The sequence below is a fragment of the Callospermophilus lateralis genome, chromosome 17 (genome assembly GCF_048772815.1).
Source record: "Callospermophilus lateralis isolate mCalLat2 chromosome 17, mCalLat2.hap1, whole genome shotgun sequence".
In the NCBI taxonomy this organism is placed as follows: Eukaryota; Metazoa; Chordata; class Mammalia; order Rodentia; family Sciuridae; genus Callospermophilus; species Callospermophilus lateralis.
Window position 1 is genome coordinate 13160371 of NC_135321.1, and position 17504 is coordinate 13177874.

General features: G+C 43.6%; 1 protein-coding gene and 1 long non-coding RNA gene across 14 annotated transcripts in view; one reads left to right on the forward strand and one right to left on the reverse strand.

Annotated features, from left to right (window-relative positions):
• Positions 1 to 490: 490 nt before the first annotated feature.
• Positions 491 to 5186, forward strand: LOC143382588 (uncharacterized). 2 transcript variants are annotated; one of them, XR_013089025.1, is made up of 3 exons: positions 491 to 878; positions 4470 to 4563; positions 4938 to 5186. It is a non-coding gene; the product is annotated as an uncharacterized LOC143382588 (long non-coding RNA). The 2 variants fall into 2 exon arrangements; XR_013089026.1 differs by having other exon boundaries at positions 4966 to 5186.
• The window catches only part of Zcchc2 (zinc finger CCHC-type containing 2), a 62699-nt gene continuing 47636 nt past the window's right edge, over positions 2442 to 17504 (reverse strand). For 2 of the 12 annotated variants that reach the window (XR_013089024.1, XR_013089014.2), the window contains exons 13-17: positions 15505 to 16998; positions 14448 to 14588; positions 11090 to 11205; positions 9796 to 10083; positions 8888 to 9425 (exon numbers count right to left, since the gene is read on the reverse strand). Coding sequence is in view for 1 of the 12 variants with exons in the window: in XM_076836774.1 (XP_076692889.1) it covers positions 14521 to 14588; positions 15505 to 16998 (1562 nt within the window). In the remaining 11 variants the exon portion in view is untranslated. Of the gene's footprint in view, positions 5083 to 8887; positions 9426 to 9795; positions 10084 to 11089; positions 11226 to 11252; positions 12345 to 14447; positions 14589 to 15504; positions 16999 to 17504 lie in introns of those variants that run through there. The other 10 variants (XR_013089016.2, XR_013089022.1, XR_013089018.2 and 7 more) reach the window with 10 other exon arrangements.

Sequence of the window (17504 nt, forward strand, 5' to 3'; positions counted from 1 at the left end):
CTGCTTGTTTTTAAGGAAATTAATGGCTTTGAAGGCCCTTCCTCCCACCCCCCATAGAGGAAAAGATTCCCCACAGGCCCCCTGGAGAGCTCCTGAAATTGCTTCTCCTTGGGGTTAAGGTCCTAGAATGTTCACTGGGAACATAGGTCATTTATGGATAAGAGAAAGAACAAGAAGGATCCCCGCCCGAAGGCCCTTGGTGTCATTCACTCATTTAAGGTTTACTGGGCGCCTAGGAGAAACAAGGCGCTGCTTGGTTCGGGACAGGTCCAAACCTCCCTCCTCCCATTCGGAAAGAAGTCCGAATTGGAGGCGAAGAGATTGGGATCCGGGGAGATGCAGCAGGGAGGGAAGACGTCCAGCGAGGGAGGAGCTTCCTGGACCTTGGGGATCTGCCTGCCCGGGCTCCAGGCCGCTTGCAGCCCAGGCGCCTGGAACAGCTGGAGGGAGCAAGGGGGCGGAGGGGGGGCAATTTCTAGAACACCTCGTCCTGTCCCGGGGTTGGAGTGGACGTGAGCTCTGTCCTGGACCTTGGGAGGAGTCCGTTCTCGCCTCCTTCCCACGTAGGCAGGCATACTAGAGGCAGGGCCGTGTCCTTGCCCCGCTCCTGGGCCTCCAGCAGGCTCCGCGGGCGGGGAGCGGCGCGGACCCAGGAGCACGCTCAGGCCGGGGACTGGCGGATGCCCACTTCGCGCGTGCAGCGCTGTTTGCCTCCGAAGAGGGACCATGCATTGCAGGTGGTGCCCGGCCAGCCGTCGCGCTCCCATTTCGGACTTCTGGCACGCTCAGCCCTGGGTGGAGACGCCGCACACGCGTCAACAGTCTTAGAGGGCCAGGCTCCCGGGTGACTCCTCTCGGCGCCGCCTCAGTTCCTAAAGGTGGTAGGAAGGGGACCGAAGCCGGGAGGGGGCGGGGGTCACTGGAACGGCTCCTCCCCACACCCCGGTGCCACCCAAGCAGTGGGGACAACCGATCTTCAGCCCAGCCCCTGGCAGTTCCCGGGCTTGGGGGCGCCCAGGGGCACCTTGTTAGCAAGCTGGGAGTTTGCAGCAACGGACAGAAGGTCGCCGGAGGGGAGCGAGGGGCTCGCGGAAGCCGGCCTCAAGGACCCTGCCGCAGGACTTGGCTGAGGGGCCCCAGGGACCCACTAGAGAATCTTGCCGCCAGCCCAGCCAGCCTGTGGGTCACCCGACAACCTCTTCTCGCGGCTTGATTCCCAGTCCCAAGTGGGTTTGAGATGACCTGTCCCTATAGCACTAAAAGTCTGGAAGCCAACACATTTTTTGTTGAATGGATAATTTAAAAGTGTGTGTGTGTATACACACAATTGGGGAAGTGTGCCTTAGAGAGTGAACTTGGTTACAGTACAGGTGCAGATGAGTCTGCCGCCAGAATCAGGAGGGGCCAGGTCCTTTGGCATTTTTTCCCCCTAAAGATAAGAGAAAGCAAAGGACAATTTCATGGGAGCCCCTATTACATTACCACAGCCAAGATAGTGAAGGGCTGGGTGCAGTGGTCTCAGAGAAACTCTAAAACAGTTCACTTCCTCCTTGCCATATTTCCCAGTGTAGCCAGAAATAGGTCTATATTAATACTGAATTCCAAGCCCGATGTGGTGGTGCACACCTGTAATTCCAGCTGCTCGGGAGGCTGAGGCAGGAGGATCGGGAGTTCAAAGCTAGCCTCAGCAATGCCGAAGTGCTGAGCAACTCAGTTGGAGACCCTGTCTCTAAATAAAATACAAAATAGGGCTGGGGATGTGGCTCAGTAGCCAAGTATCCCTGACTTCAATCTCCAGTATTAAAAAAAAAAATTCAATTGAATTCCAGAGAAGATAGGCAGCTATTCTTAAACACCTGGACATTGCATCAAACTGTAGGGAGCAGGTGGGGTGGGAGGAGCATCACAGAGACCCAGAGGAAAAGGCCTCTGTAGGCCGAACTTGCTTTCCACTGCCACATAATAATTTTCCACCCTGTAGGACACAGACAGAATAGACAATCTGGGACTATTTATTGTTCCCTCATGGCCCTGCCAAGGCCTGGTATGCCTTCCAAAGGAGAAGGGCATCTACACTGGAGGAGGGACCAGCCAGCACCTGCAACCCCTGCGTGAAGCCTCTGGGTTCAGGAACCTGAGCACTTGTCCTTCTAATACGCATGTTTCTATAAATACACTGGGGAGGAACTCAGTCATTTGTGTCACAAATAAGGTCAGAGGAAGTTATAAGGGGAAGTGCTACAGGCCTACAATTTCTGTCCCCTGGGCAGGTAATAAAAGGGGGGGTGTGGTCAGCATTGGTCCAGCCCCAAGATAGTAACCTGGCTGTCACTACAGGGAGGGACTTGGAAGTCCTCAGAATCATGTCCTCTGCCAATAGAGCCCTGGAAGCTCTGGACTGGGACTTGGCAATCATTGAGGAATCCCACTTTTGGCATGTTGCTGAATGCACAGGGAAGCACCGCTGGAGACTGCTTGGCATTGCATCTGCTAAGAGTGAAGACAGAATGAAACTCTCTGCTTTTTGTCTTTTCAGGTCTCTACATTTCCATTTATTTATTCATCTAAATAAAAAGAACAAAGCATGAAGAGAATGAAAAGATAGGCCACAGGCTGGGAGAAAATATTTGTAAAACACATCTGATTAGGACTGATAGCCGAAACATACACAAATATATAAAATCCAACAATATAAAAAAAGCCCCAGTTAACAATTCAGCAAAAGATCTGGACACCTCACCAAAGAATCTGGCAAATAAACATGAAAAATGTGAGATATGATACATTAGGGAATCTCAAATTAAGATGTTTGACTGCTACATACCTATTAGCATGGTTAAAAACCAAAACAAAACAAAACACAAATGCTGGCAGGGATGTGGAGTGACAGGGACTAAGCCATTATGGGTGGGAATGCAAAATGGTACCGCCACCATGAAAGACTGATGGTTTCTTATGGAACTAAGCATACTCTCACCATATGATCTAGCAGTTGTGGTCTTTGTATTTTTTTCAAAGGAATTGGAAACATATTTACTCAAAACCTGCACACAAATGTCAACAGCTGGTTGACATTTGCTAAAACCTGAAAGCAACCAAGATGCCCTGGAGTCCTTATCTGGGTAAAGAAGCTGGGACACTTCCACACAACAGAATGTTATTCAGCTAAATAAATAAATAAATAAATAGATGGGGGAAGGAAAAAAAAAGAGTCATCAAGCTGTGAAAACACATACTTGAAAAGGCTACATATTGAGTCCAACTGTTGATCATCCCCACCTATGGTGATCCAATTTATGATTTTCCTTTAGAATGATGTGAAAGTGGTACAAATTTCATACCGAATTTAAATTTTGACTTGGTCTGTTTCTGGGCTGGTGATGTGCCTTGTGATACTCTTGGGATGCTGGGCGGCAGCAGCAAACTAAAGCCCCCAGGCAATCACAGGATCAAGAGGGAGAACAATGGTGGTCTGTGGGTGAGTCTGTGATGTTTGGTAGTTTAGCTGCCTTAAACCCATTTTCTACTTACTGATATTTTCAGTTGATGGGTTTATCAGGCTGTTACCCCACTGTAAATGGAGGAGACTCTTATATGACATTCTGGAAAAAGGCAAATCCAGAGAGACAGTAAAAAGGAAAAGTGGTTGCCAGGCGTGAGGTAGGAGGGAGGGATAAATAGGTGGAACACAAAGGATGTTTAGGACAGCAAAAGCATTCTGCATGATTCTAACAGTGGACACATGTCATTATGCATCTCAAACCCAGCAGAGCTGTACAACAAAGAGTGAACCTTAATGTTACTATGGACTTTAGTAATAAAGTATCAATATTGGCACATCAACTGTACAACAGAAAGAAAATGCATATATAGGATGATTACAATCATGTAATCATTTTTATTTTACAATCATGTAAAATAAAAACAGCTAACACAAACAAAAGTACAAAGCACAGTCTGATCCAGAGAAGAGTGGCATTCCTAATTTTGACAGGCCCTAAAATAGTAAGGCAGGTTTTGAATAAGATGACATTTTTTAAAGGAAACATAACCATGTTTTAGTGTTCCCTGTATGCTTGGTACCAAGTTTATTATCATCATTTTATTAACCACACACAACTCTAAGGTAGACACCATTCTTTTTCCTGGTATGGGAGCCTGGGTGCCAGCCACAGTGGTCAAACTGTCTAGGCTGATGTAGAGGCAAAGAAAATTTTTCTTTCCCCCTCTGATGGTTCAGTATTTGAGTTTATGAAATAAATGGACACAAGACAGATTTGTAGGAGAAAAGGAATCCAAATACATTACGAGCAAGTGCACAGGAACCAAGAAAAATATGAGACTCAAAGAAGGGCCTGATGAACTGAAGTTTTAATGCCAGCCAGACAGGGACAGGGCAGTGGGGCTCCTGGAGGGCAGGGGTTATGTGAGGTGAGCCCATGCCTTGAACAAAGGTTTTTATTATGCAGGCAGTCTCCTGGGTAAGAGCCCTCAGAAAGCGCTCCAAGACCTCCTGTGACCAGCTCTGGGCAGGGATGTCCACATGTTCCTCCCTACAATGAGGTAAGGCAGAAGGGGGACCTCAAGAGGCCTGTTGACACCCTGTTTACTTCACAAGCATGCATTTCCATTAGAGTCACCTATTTCTTTTACAAAAGGCCTTCTCAGAGCTGTTCCTGTGTCTGCAGTTTCTCTGAATAGCCATCTCCGAAATGTGCTGAGGAAGTGTATTTTGGGGTGGCATATTTTAGCCTCCCACGCCAATGACATCCATGTTATTCTGCTGCTTAAAAAAAAGGTAGCTAACAGATGGGGTTAGAGTAGAATTGCAGGGTCACTCATTTGTTAGTTCCTAGATCCTCCTGAAGTGCTTGGAAGTCGCTCATCCCACTGGTTCAAACACCCCCCAGAAATAGAATTTATGCTCCTATGTTTAGCGAGATGCTCTTCCCTCACGCCCACCAGCCCCAGGAGGCTGACTTCAGACACTCACCTTCTGCTGCCTGCGCACCAGCCAAGCCCAGCTGCGGCACTCCTGCAGGCTCTGCTGCCGGCATGCCAAGATCAGCGTGCACACTGCCACTGCAGAAAGACGGCTCTTCGTCAGGGACTCTCCTGCACCCCAGGTTTCTTTGAGTGATGTGTGACCACGTTTATTCCTGACCCTGGACAAGGCTCAGGTCTCCTGGGGTAAGTCTCCTCTCTACTTCATTTGGAATGATGGAAGCTGGGACAGGAACCTGAGCTCAAAAGTGAAGGATGAAGATGGGGGAGGCAGCAGGGTCCTGGGACCAGGCCCAGGGTGGCTGTGGGGAGCATCTGACTTCTGACCTTGGGAGCCAAGCAGGAGTTGGCCCTGTCTGGAAAGGCATTTGGGCTTGTAGAGGAGACAGAAATGGGCTCCTTGGGAGAGTGATGGAAAGAAGGAAAAGTCCAGAAGAGGGGTTGAAATAACACAGAATCTTCACAGGGAATCTTAAGATCTTCAGCCTAGCCTAAACTTTGCTGTCTAGGCTGATGTAGAGGCAAAGAAAATTTTTCTTCCCCCTCTGATGGTTCAGTATTTGATCTATGAAATAAATGGACACAAGCACTTGGTTGTGACCTCTGCCGGCCCTCAGGGCAGCTGGGCCTTTAACTCAGTGCTCCTCAGCCCTTGCTCTATGCAGTAGTGTTCGGCTTACTCCCTCTTTTGCAGACCCTTCCTATTTAAACTAAGAAAAAAAGGGCCATCCGGTCATTTTCCTCTTTCCCCAACAGCAGTAAGTTCCAAGGCCTGGAGGAGTCCTCCCAGCTCTGCTCTCAATCCCCCCTCCTGGGTACCTCCCTTCTGCAATGGTCTTACACCAGTGACAAGAGTATTCCCCATCCATACTGCACATGGTAATGACAGTCATTTCCCATTTTTTTTTCTTCAGAGTACATTCTCTCCATCTTCTCCAATGTCTCTGAATTATCATTCTCAGTTTTCTTTGATGCTTTCTCTGAAATCCCCATTCTGTGGGATGTGTTTGGGAGAAAGGGGCAATGAGTCTGTTTTTACTCCAGCTCTTCAGATGAGGTGACCCAAGCAGTTTCAGAAGCACTGCTGACCTAACAGCTAAGCAGAACTCATGTCTTTCTCTTCCACACCTATTTCTCAGCTAGACGCAACGGCTCACACCCATAATCTCAGTGACTTGGGAGTCTGAGGCAGGATCACAAGTTTGAGGCCAGTTTCCATAACTTAGCAAGACCCTGTCTCAGAATAAAAAAAAAAAAGGACCTGGAGGTAGCTCAGCACTTCTGGGTCCAATCCCTAGCGCCAAAGAGCAAAACAAACACAAAACCTCCAAATCCCTACTTCTCTTGGCTCCTTTTGGTTAAGAAGGATCTGCAACCACTTCCCACTCTCACCTGTCTGGCACCCACACCCAGGCCTGCTCCTTCCTGGCTCTTGCCAGTGCTCTCTAGATTCTCATCCCCCTATGGAGATATCCCATAATGAGTTTTGATGATGCCATTTTTCCCCACTCTTAAGGAAAAATTTTCCTTCTTTCTTTTGGCACACGATGTGTCCTTTGGAAATCCTTGGCAATTTTCTGCAGGCAGCATTAACCTCTCATCTTGGTGACCTTCGGGCACGTTACTATGATGTAGCTGGCGGTGGCCCTCACTAGGCTGTGCTCCCAGCTAATGTTTGCAAGTACCAGTAACTTAAGCAATGCTGTTTCTGTGCTAAGAAAACACTACCAAAAAGGAGGGTGCAAATTCCTAATCACAGAACAGGACTTTAAAGACAATGGGAAGTGCCTCTTTACTTAAGGAAGATGTCAGGGATTGGTGAGTTTCTATTTCCTGTAAAGGGACAGGCAGTAAATATTTTAGGCTTTGAGGGCCACACCTTGTTTGTCACAACTATTCAACTTGGATGTTACAGGGCAAAAGCAGTACTTGTGTTCCAAAACTTCATATAATTTCCTGAGCCCCACATCCTTCAGCATGATTCATATTTATGAGCACTGTTTAACTGGCCACCCCCCAGCCCACCCCCATGAAAACTATATCAATACAGCAGTGAAGAGCAAAATGAAGATGGAACTGAAACTGCTCTAGCAGCTGACAGCCAAGTGCAGCTAGCGCTTTGCTTATGCTGCCACCTAGTGACCGACTGGCCTAATTTCAGTCTTCTCTCAAGGCCTGAAAACACTGTCCTGTCTCACAGCCCTTAACAGAGTTGGGGTTTGTGCTCCTGACCACACCAGAAGAGGACTTCAATTCCATCAAAACAAAAAGAAGCTAAAGAATTATAAACCTTGAAAAATAATTTAAAGTGAATAAGCAAGCTTCAAATCACAGAACTTTGGAACTCTAGGGGACTTCAGAGATCCATGTAGCTTTCAGATGAGATGAAAGACCCAGGAAAGCCAGTTGTCCCAGATGATGATGTCCAAGGCAGGGCCTGCCTGATTCCAGTGCAAGGCTGACTGTACCCCAGTGACAGATAAAACCTGACACAAGGGAGATGTGGAGCAGCAGCCTAAAGCCACACTACCTGGGTTTAACTGCTGTGCCCTTGGATACTTAGCTGTTAATCTTTGTGCCCAAAGATCCCTAACTATAATATGGGGTACAGCACCTACCTCACAGGGATATTATGAGGCTGAACTGAGCCAAGTGAATGGCCTATCATCGACATTCAAGTGAGACCTACCTTTACAAATTCACTGAGGAGATGTGGGTGTGTGTGTGTGGGAAGGAGCCACAGCTGAGTGGTGGAGCCCTTGCCTAGCATGTGTGAGGCCCTGGGTTTGATTCCCAGTGTGTACACACACACACACACACACATTAAGAGCCTACTATGTGTCAGACATTTAGTGCTTATATACTTGGCAGATTTAATCCTTGCAACTACTCCACAAAGTGTTATTATGCCCATTCTGTAAATCGGCCTGAGAAAGGTCACATTTGAGTGGATAGGGTTTGGGAACAAAATCACAAGTCATACTGCCTCTTCTTGTAAAAGTTGATTTTTATGAAGGCACTCAGAATGAGTCAATTTCATATAATGACTATGACCTAACTTCGACATGCTAGCAAAGAGGAGCTTTTCATTAACTATTAAGTCATCTGGTGGCACTCTTAGCACTCAAGCCGCTTGGGTGATTGTTACTATTTCTTCACGAGGGCTACTTCCACCATCATTCTCTGCTTCAGAGTATTTTCTTTGGGAGGTGGGTGGATAGAAAGGTGCTTGGGAAAAACGTATGTGAATGTTGGAGCTTTATGGTATCAGTACTTTTTCTTTCTGTTTGAACCACTGCTTCATTTCTGAAGTCTTTCAACTAATGGGATCGTCACTGCATGCTTAAGACACACAGGGATAATAAAAACCTCTGTAGAGCCAAGCTGTTTTCCAACAGAGGGTATCTGTGCATGTTTAAACCTTCAATATAGACAGCACTGATACTCCTTGAATTTACCTGAGATGGATAAATGCTTAAAGTTCAGTTCTGAAAGATCTAAGGTTTCCTAATTCTGGAAACTTTCCCCCATAACCATTTGAAGAAACCCTTCAGAGACACCCTACTTGATTAGGATGTGGCCTGTGTGCCGGGTATGGCCATTATGTGGCCCAGCCCTCTCTTAGGAATCCAGAGGCTGTTAGTTCTGTCGGTCCTACAGCTTTAAAAGTCACTGCACTTGTTCCAGTAAAGAAGCAGATGTGGGGGCAGGTGAGCATTAAATTGAAGTTGGAGGTCCAGCCTTCATCACTGGCGTTGTCTGCACCACTTGATCTCCCTGACCCCTGAATCCCTAACCTGTAAGACAGACAGGAAGCTCCTATCCCCTTCACAGGTGTGGTGACCAAATGAACACAGAAGAAAGTGCAATGCAAACTGTAAAGTACTATCAATGCCTTCGGGATGTTTATAGACTTTCTACACCACTGGGATCACAATGGCTCAGAGAGACTATTCAAATTGATTTTATGGCCAGCTGCCTGCATTCTTTAAAGATCTTGGCACAGACTTAACAATCATAAATGTTTTCTCTCTAACGCTTAATTTTCTCTAAATTAGGTCAGTAGGAAATAACGTCTGTTTGCTTGCACTGTCCTTGTCTCTCACCAGGTGGCACTGCTTTCCAATCAGCAATTTCTTCTGGTGAGAGGCTGGCTGAGACCTTCCACAAAGGATCAAACTGGAGCTGCAAGAGGAAAGAAAAAAATGATGAAGAACCACCCAAGCCCCACCTCACCCCACCTCCCACCCACCAATTTCAAAGAAACAGAATTTTGGGATGAAGAGCTTCTGGTGACCAAGTCCAGCAGTCACTGCAGATGGAGCTGTGACTGTGGGAGGGAACAGTCGTTGGTCCCCTGGAGTGTGATGTGCTGCACTTTCCAGAACTGGAGAGAAGTCTAACATCCCTGTGTTCCAAGGCTGATAAATGTTTATGCCAAAAAAAAAAAAAAAAAAAAAATCAGGCACATGTACCTATATTCCAACAGAGAGGGTGTGTTTTTTTTTTTTTTTTTAAAAGACAGCACTTAGGAATTATATAACTTTGCATGTATAAACCCAACAGCTGTGATTTGTACATAGTGATAACAAAATATTGATGCTAGATTGACCTTAGGAATACAAACTGTGCAAGTCAATGTTACTGGGGGTACCTGGAGGACAAGGTTGCACAACATGGCCTGCCCTCTCTGTTCAGGGTCATGTTGAAGGGTTAATAGTACTGCAGCTAAAACACCGGCTACTCAGCTGAGTCCCTGGAGCCCCTCTTTCTCATCACAGCGGGCCTCACCCCTTGAAGCTGAAGGAATGCAGTGATCCTGTTTCAAGTCAGAGCACACACCTCAAAACTCATTTCTCTGAAAATAAATGGGCCCTTTTTTGTGGGATGGGGAGTTGACATTTTCTTCCTTCCAGAAAAGATTACAGAAGGGTTGTGGTGGGGTTGAACTACTGTCACAGCTTGCCTCCATGTGGCTTCACTGCCTCAACCTTAGAATGCTTTTTTCATCAGTATGTAGAATTGAAAAGAGGTGTCTTCAAAGCTCAAATGATGATGCTTGTAAGTACTAGATGGTTCCTGTTAAAAAGAGAAGAAAGATATTTTATACTGTGCTTTAATCTCTTTAGAACCTTCTCAGAAAAATTTGATTTGTAGCATTTATGTAAAAAAAAAATGTGGATTTGCCTTATGATGGATTGATTTTACTTTGGCATGGAGTAATCAGGATGGGATGACTTGGCCATGTATATACAGCCCATGTCTGCTACTAATTGGCAAACTCTGACTAGATTAAATCTTCAAGGGCAAGGAATTTTTTTTTTTTTATGAGAGAACGGAGCAGAATTAACTAACCCTAACATAATGAAGAACTATTTACAAGGTCTCTCACCACCCCAAAACCCATCATCTTCTCTCCTAGACTCACACATTCTTTTCCACACTCTTTCCATCTTCTAAAATAGGAAGTAGACAGAACTTTCTGTTCATCAAAACTTGACTGGGCAAACATCTGAGTGCCTCCTCGGTGCTATTTTATTAAGTTGGGCCTTTCCTATTTATTATAGCATTTAATCATCATAGACATGATTTAAAATAAGCCATCTCATTTTACATCCAGGGAAAATGAAGCTCAGGGGCCTAAGGTTCCTTCTCCTTGTATCAAACCTTTTCTAAACTAGACTTCACTATGCCAATGCTCAAGCTTAGATGGCCCGTTCCCACTGCCAACTCTAGTTGGGACCACTGCCTCATGCTACCCATTTTCTGAATTTCCAGGCTTTCTTTCCTCAACCACCCAACGACTTCCTCAAATACCATAGTTAATGTTTTTCCACTACTTACAACTTGGTAACTTCCTATTTTTATTCTATCAATTCTAAATTCTCCATTCTAACCTTATTTTATCAACTTCACCCACAAATCTCTTAATACATTCTCCTTATTAATGTATTGTTCTCCCCCCTCACCTCCCCAACCACACACTACTGCCATTTGTGTGTTACATACAACTGCCTGTTTTATGTCTCCTTTCCCATGTGGTGACCACTAACCCTGCTCACACTGTCCTGGCCTCCAGACTCACCTCCCCTGTGGGGCCAACATCTTCTGGTTGCACATCCCTGTCCTTGCCTTCCATAGCTCTATGACATCATCTTGGGAGGGTGTCAGGATATGGATTCAGGAGTCTCTGGTACACTGCTGGTATGAGTATGAAATCACTTGGAAAACAATACAAAAAATCTTGGAAAACTGAGCATCTGAATGTCCAGTGATTGCTTAGATGTGCACCCTAACAAACTCCTGCATACATCAAGAATATAAGAATGTTCCTAGCAGCCCTGCTCATAAATAGAAAAAAAAAAATGAAAAACACCCAAATGTCAGTTGACAGAATGACAGATAAACCGTTTTATATTCTCCTCCTGCCACCAAAAGAACATTTTAAGGTAGCAAAATGAATAAACATGAGGAATATCACATTGGGACATAAACCCAGATAAATAGAGCCATCCTCAGAAGATGAGGTATGGAAAGGTACCTTTTATAAAGCTCAAGGAGAGCAAAAATAAGCTGAATATTTTAGGAGAAATATCTGAGGTGAAAAAACAGACAAAAGCGAAGGAATAATATAATTTAAAGCAGCCATTACCTTAGTGTAGTGGGGAGAGAGGGGACAGGTAAGGAACACAAGTGAGGACACTGGAGACATTCTTGTAATTTTGTGGGTTCAAGACTCACCTATTACATTCAGGTGTACATTTATCTGCTAAAGGGAAAAGTTGCTGCCTGTAAACAATAAAATCCTTTCAACTGCCTGGTTACAAAGGGAACACTCACAAGGTGGCTACAGAAAACAATCCAGTGTCCTGGGGCCTGGCCCTTCTGACTGTCCACCACCTTGCTGAACGCTGAGGAAGGGGCCATACTGAGGGCTCAGGCAGAGCAATAGCACACTGACTGGCTCCCACCAGTGTCTTAGACCTTATAGATGGTTTAAAACTTTGACTTGAGATTGGATGATAGGAGAGAGAACCAATGGTTTCGACATTCAATACTGATCCAAGGTAGTTCCCTGGTTGAAAACACAAAACCATAAAAATCTTAGGAAGTAAATTAGGTCCTTCATACTTCCAATGAGTGAGGCCCTAAACCAGAAAGCCAAGCTCGAGGCTGACAGGACTTTGCTGTCTGCCACTGTAGCCCTGGCACACAGTGTGTGCTCAGCAGAGACAGAAAGAAGTCTCCCTTTTTTCAGTAATCACACAGATGACCTAAGGTCATTTGGGGGAAGAGTGAAGAACATCCAGATGATAAGTGATAAATGACCTTGGGATTCACTGTCCATGATACAGGGAAATGGGTTGGTTGATCCGGGAAAAAAAAAAAAAAAAAAAAAAAAAAAAAAAAAAAGAAAGAAAAGAAAAGAAAAAAAATCACCATGTATAATATCCTACCTTTATAATTTTTACAAATTTGGCAATAAGGCACAATTCTTAAGCTGTTTTTCATTTTTTTATTGCTGTTAATTCAAGGAAAAAAGGTTGCATAAAATCCAATCTGTTCTAGAAATATAAGTGGCCTTTCCAGTACATAACATTTCAAATATCAAAGTATATGGTAAACATACAAATAAGGAGAAGGTAACACACCTCCTATGTACAGTACAGTATTTTAAATCATAAAATAAGCTCCATAAAGTACAACTGGCAAGTGATTCCCAACGTGCTCACACGTGGCGTATCAACACTCTCACCTGAACAACCCAACTGCAGCTTAACAATTAATTTAATAATGTGGTCCAAAAATACCCAGATCAAATAAAATATATTTAATCAAAATAATTTCCTTTACTCGAACTTTTTTCTTTCTAAATTAAAGCTTTCATCTACCCCTTTATAACCCCTTCCCCATAACTCCCACCCCTGAAAGTTTCAAAATGTACATTGGTGCTATAAATATAAATGCTACTTATGAAGCATTAAATTAAGCTTCTTTTTCTTCAAGTTTTTCTTTTGTCTAGCAATCTGTTAGGCTTCTGAACCAAGACCAAATATTTAAGTTCCTCTGCTGCATACCAACGTTATTCCACACACAAAAATCTATCATTTCTGCTCTGTACTGAGGAATGGGAAAACAAAACCCCCCACCCTTAAACCTATGACTATACAGTGGTAGTTGTTCATTGCTGTTGAATGCAGCAGTCACCAAAAAATACACCCAATCTTCCAGATAACCTCAGTGCACTTTAGGAAATCAAAAATTACCTGGAAGCAATTTAGTACATAGATTGGCTTTAAAAAAATTTTTTTTTAAACAGCAGCATTAAACTTAGTGACATGACACTGACATGATTAATACCATCTTAACACACTCAGAATTCAGTCTTTCACATTATAATCAAGCATAGTGGTAAACGTTTATAAAAGTGACTTTGCTACGAGAGACAGGTTAGGGAACAAATACCTGACTTTTTTTGTAGAAACCCATAGCTTCTGTTCGGATTGCAATAAACCACACACATTTTAAACACAACGTAACACTGTAACAGTTGGTATAGCAAAAGAAGAAATCTTTACTCAAGTAGTGTCTTTGAGCAGGACATGGTGGTAGACGACGAGTAGAACTGGCTGTCGACTTTCATCACAAACACAAGCACACAGAGAATGACATTCACACCAGTGTGTTCACTTTGTGTCTCTCTGAAGCAACAGGCTAGAAAAGTATGATGAAAGGAGAGAGATGTTTTCTTTTTCTTTCTTTTTTTTTTTTTTTTTTTTAAGAAAAAGCTTTCTGTCCATAGGTCATATCTTTCAGCTTCATATGGTTTGACTTCTTCCTCTTGCTCCCACTTATTTTCATGTTTATTTGGACAACAAGCACTGCATATATGTATTTGTGTGATGCTGTTTATTACATATATACAAACTATCTTGGGAATTTAACTTCTCATGTAGGATTAAGGTGAAAAGTTTTACCCTCCCTTTATATGCAGAGCAGTTTACAGAAATGTGGACAAGTACACTGCCAGGCACTCGTGCCGCAGGCCAGGGAAAGGGCAAGGGTGGCTGGCCAGAGCAGTGTCGTTTAGGGTGAGAGTGAGAAAAGCTGGGGAAGAAGCAGTTTCTTTTTTTTTCCAAAACCATATGACTGTCACCAGTGTTGTAAAAAAAGGTCAAATACACAGTTTTAAAGATTCAGTAAACATTGCACACAGCAAGTATTCAGTGTAAAAAAAAGCACGCATCAACATTTTCCTTTTGATAGTTTGTCTGAAGTTTAAGTTACATGTATCATACATATAAGCCTGTTGTTGAACCAGGAGACCAGAGGCTCAGAAGCATTGCATTCTTTCTTATTTTGGACATTGGTACAAGAGAAATAAAAACTCCCAACTGCATAGAAATCTAGGAAATGTATAGACAAAGAAACAAACAAAATACCTTTCCTTTCCTCCCCTCCAAACCCCATGACTCCCCACACTTGAGTGTATTAAGTAGGCAAGCTTTACTTGTTTCAGTCTGCAGAATCCAACGTATCATTAGAAGGGGGGAGGGGAGGTGCGTATCTCAGTCTGTAAGTGCCTAAAACGGGAAAGAGAACTGCTAAGTCACCGCTTTTAACGACACGCATCACAAACCACTACAAGATATCAAATGGGCATGCTCTTCAGAAGGCACTTTTCTAAGCATTAATACCACTCCAAAATGGCAAATAAATTATTTAAAAAAATAATAATATGAAGCTTGTGCTTTAAGTTCAACCTAAAGCCATCAAACTTGATCTTGCTTTAAGAATATCAAATAGATATACTCCCAAATCAAGACTTTTTTTCTGAGTAAGATATGGTAAAATGATAAAGGCCAAATGCAAGTAAAAGAGAATGGTTGGATTTTGTATCTTACTCATTACTTGCATAAGCACATTTCCTTCATTTTGGTGGTAGTAACATTAAACTTAGATCTATTTCCCTTATTCCCAAACCAATGTTTATTTTGTTGCTCTAAAATGCAGTAGAATCTGAATTCCTTTTTCTTAGACATTTGTTGGGCATACACACGAGGTCAGCTGGTTATGCAGATATTAACAGTTACTAAAAACCTTACATGTCAGATGACTAGCTTATTTTCTAGTTTTTCGGTATTAAACATTTTTGCTTACTCTTTGAAAGAGGATTGTAGTTTTTTTTTTTTTTAAAGTGCCATAGATAAGAGATGTAACATTATATAATTCAAATTCCTGCTATATTCCTTGAAAAGTGCCTTTAGATTTTATTCCTTAATTGGGAAATAAATTCCTTTGACCTTCCTTGGGTTCTGTGTGACCTGGGTCTATACTAGGTTTTTCTGGTTGCAATTTATAATTTGTCACTGAAAACACATCTGTAAATGAACACACAAACAGATCTTTCTGCTACAACAGAATCACATGATCAAGAAAAGGAAGGAAGGAGAAACAGGTGAATTCAAAAACAAGTCCTCTGGGAGTTATTGTGATTACCTTGTTGATTGGCCTCCATGGATGACTGCTTACAGTCCTGTGCATAGTGTCCGCTTACACCACAATTGTAACATGAGACATTCCCATTCTTCTTGGGCCCCGAACCACTGGTGTTGGCAACTACATTGGGTGCTGGATATACGGGATAGAATCTCCCAAATCCTGCCATTTGTTGCATGCCATAGTTGGCTTGGCTCCCCATGACTGGGTCATGCACCAGTCCATTTGCATATGGAGTCTGAGGCAGAAAAAAAGGAAGTTGGCTTCCATTGCTCTGATGTGCTTGGTTGAGGTAGCTGCCATTGCAAATGGATGGCAGAGTGAAGAATGACGGGACTCGGTACATTGGTCCGGGCATTGGATTGGGATAATAGTAACTATTTAGCTGAAGGTTTCCGTTGGTCCCACAGCTGCACCTTCGCCCACAAGAACCACAAGGACCCGAGCCCATCTGCTGTGGTGGCACTATTGTGCCATTAGAGTTCGTGTTCCCCACAGCACTGATGTAGGATGTGCTCTCACTCTGCGCAGTACTGTGTGTCAAAGCTGGGCTTGGGCTTGGGGCAGGGCCTGGGGTGTGGGTAGGAACTGCAGGAGGAACAGTGGACTGGGCCTGGTTGATGCCTGCACTTGCTGGCTGGGCAGAAGTGGCTGTTGTGTTGAGCACATTGGAATTCGGGGTGGGTAACACACTGGCAGCAAGGGGAGAGCCTGGCAAGGTGTAGGAAGCTGGTGGCTGTGCAGCTGAGAGACCAGCTGCTGGAAGAACTACCTTCACATTGGTAGGCTGAGGGACTGTCCCTGTGTTTCCCTCAATTTGAGGCACCATTTGATTTAGTCCTACCACTTGGGATGCAGATTTTGTGATGGGGTCCGTAGTAGCCACAGGAGATCCTGGAAAACTACCTGGGTTATGAACAGGAATAAAGGCAGTGTTTGGTGATCCGATGCTCAGACTTCCAGTTGGTTGTTGTGGGATATTAACTGTGCAACTCTCAGAAGATCCCTGTGGTGGTGGCAATTTTAGCCTCTGAAATGTTAGGTGCAAAGCAGGAGTACTACTGTGTGGAAGGAAGGTTGATGGAATAGGTAAAGGGGAAGCCAGCAATTCAAGGTGTTTCTCTGATTCTCCAGTAGAAGCTGTTGGCCCTAGGAGTCCAACAGGGGTTGAATTTGTGGATTCCCTTATTGCAGAAATAGCAACAGGACTAGGAACAAGCATCCCTATTGTTTTGCCATCTGCAGATTTGGGTGGAGGAATGACAACTTCAGACTTCTGGGCACCGTTGTGCATGACACAGTGTAAAGTTGGCATAAAAGGAATATGTGGATACTTGGGCGAGTTCAAGGGATCTTCTAAAAGATTTCCATTCTCGTTTCCTAGTGAAGCGATCTGAACAGGTGGCTTGACAGTGACAGTCTGGTTGACAGAACTATAACCTGCAAACCTGGTTGTTGATGGATTCCCAGAATCCTCAGAATTGCTGTCTGAGTCTAAAGAAAACAAATACAAATATATATTAACCCAAGCATAACTGGAATCTTTTTAAAAAAATATTTTTAGTTGTACATGGACACAACACCCTTATTTTGTTTATTTATTTTTTTATGTGGTACCGAGGTTCGAACCAGTGCCTCACATGTGCTAGGCAAGTGCTCTACCACTGAGCTACAACCCCAGCCCATTAAATCTTTCTTGATAGAAATAAAAATTAAGTATATATCTAATGTTAGCTCTGAAGTATAAAATATGTCCCTTTATCACCTGTTCTGACTATCCAAAATGACCTTTTAAAAACATTTTGTCTTTCTATGGATTTATTTTTAAAATATGGAGATACAAGCAAAATAATAAAACGAAAGGTTATTTGGAGACTGAATGAAGCCCAGTATAAAATGCAGACATTTATTTACTACCACCTTATTATCTTATTACTAAGAAAAATATTAGCTATTTTTAACCTTAATCAGTTTTAGGCAATCTACTTTTTTCACATTCT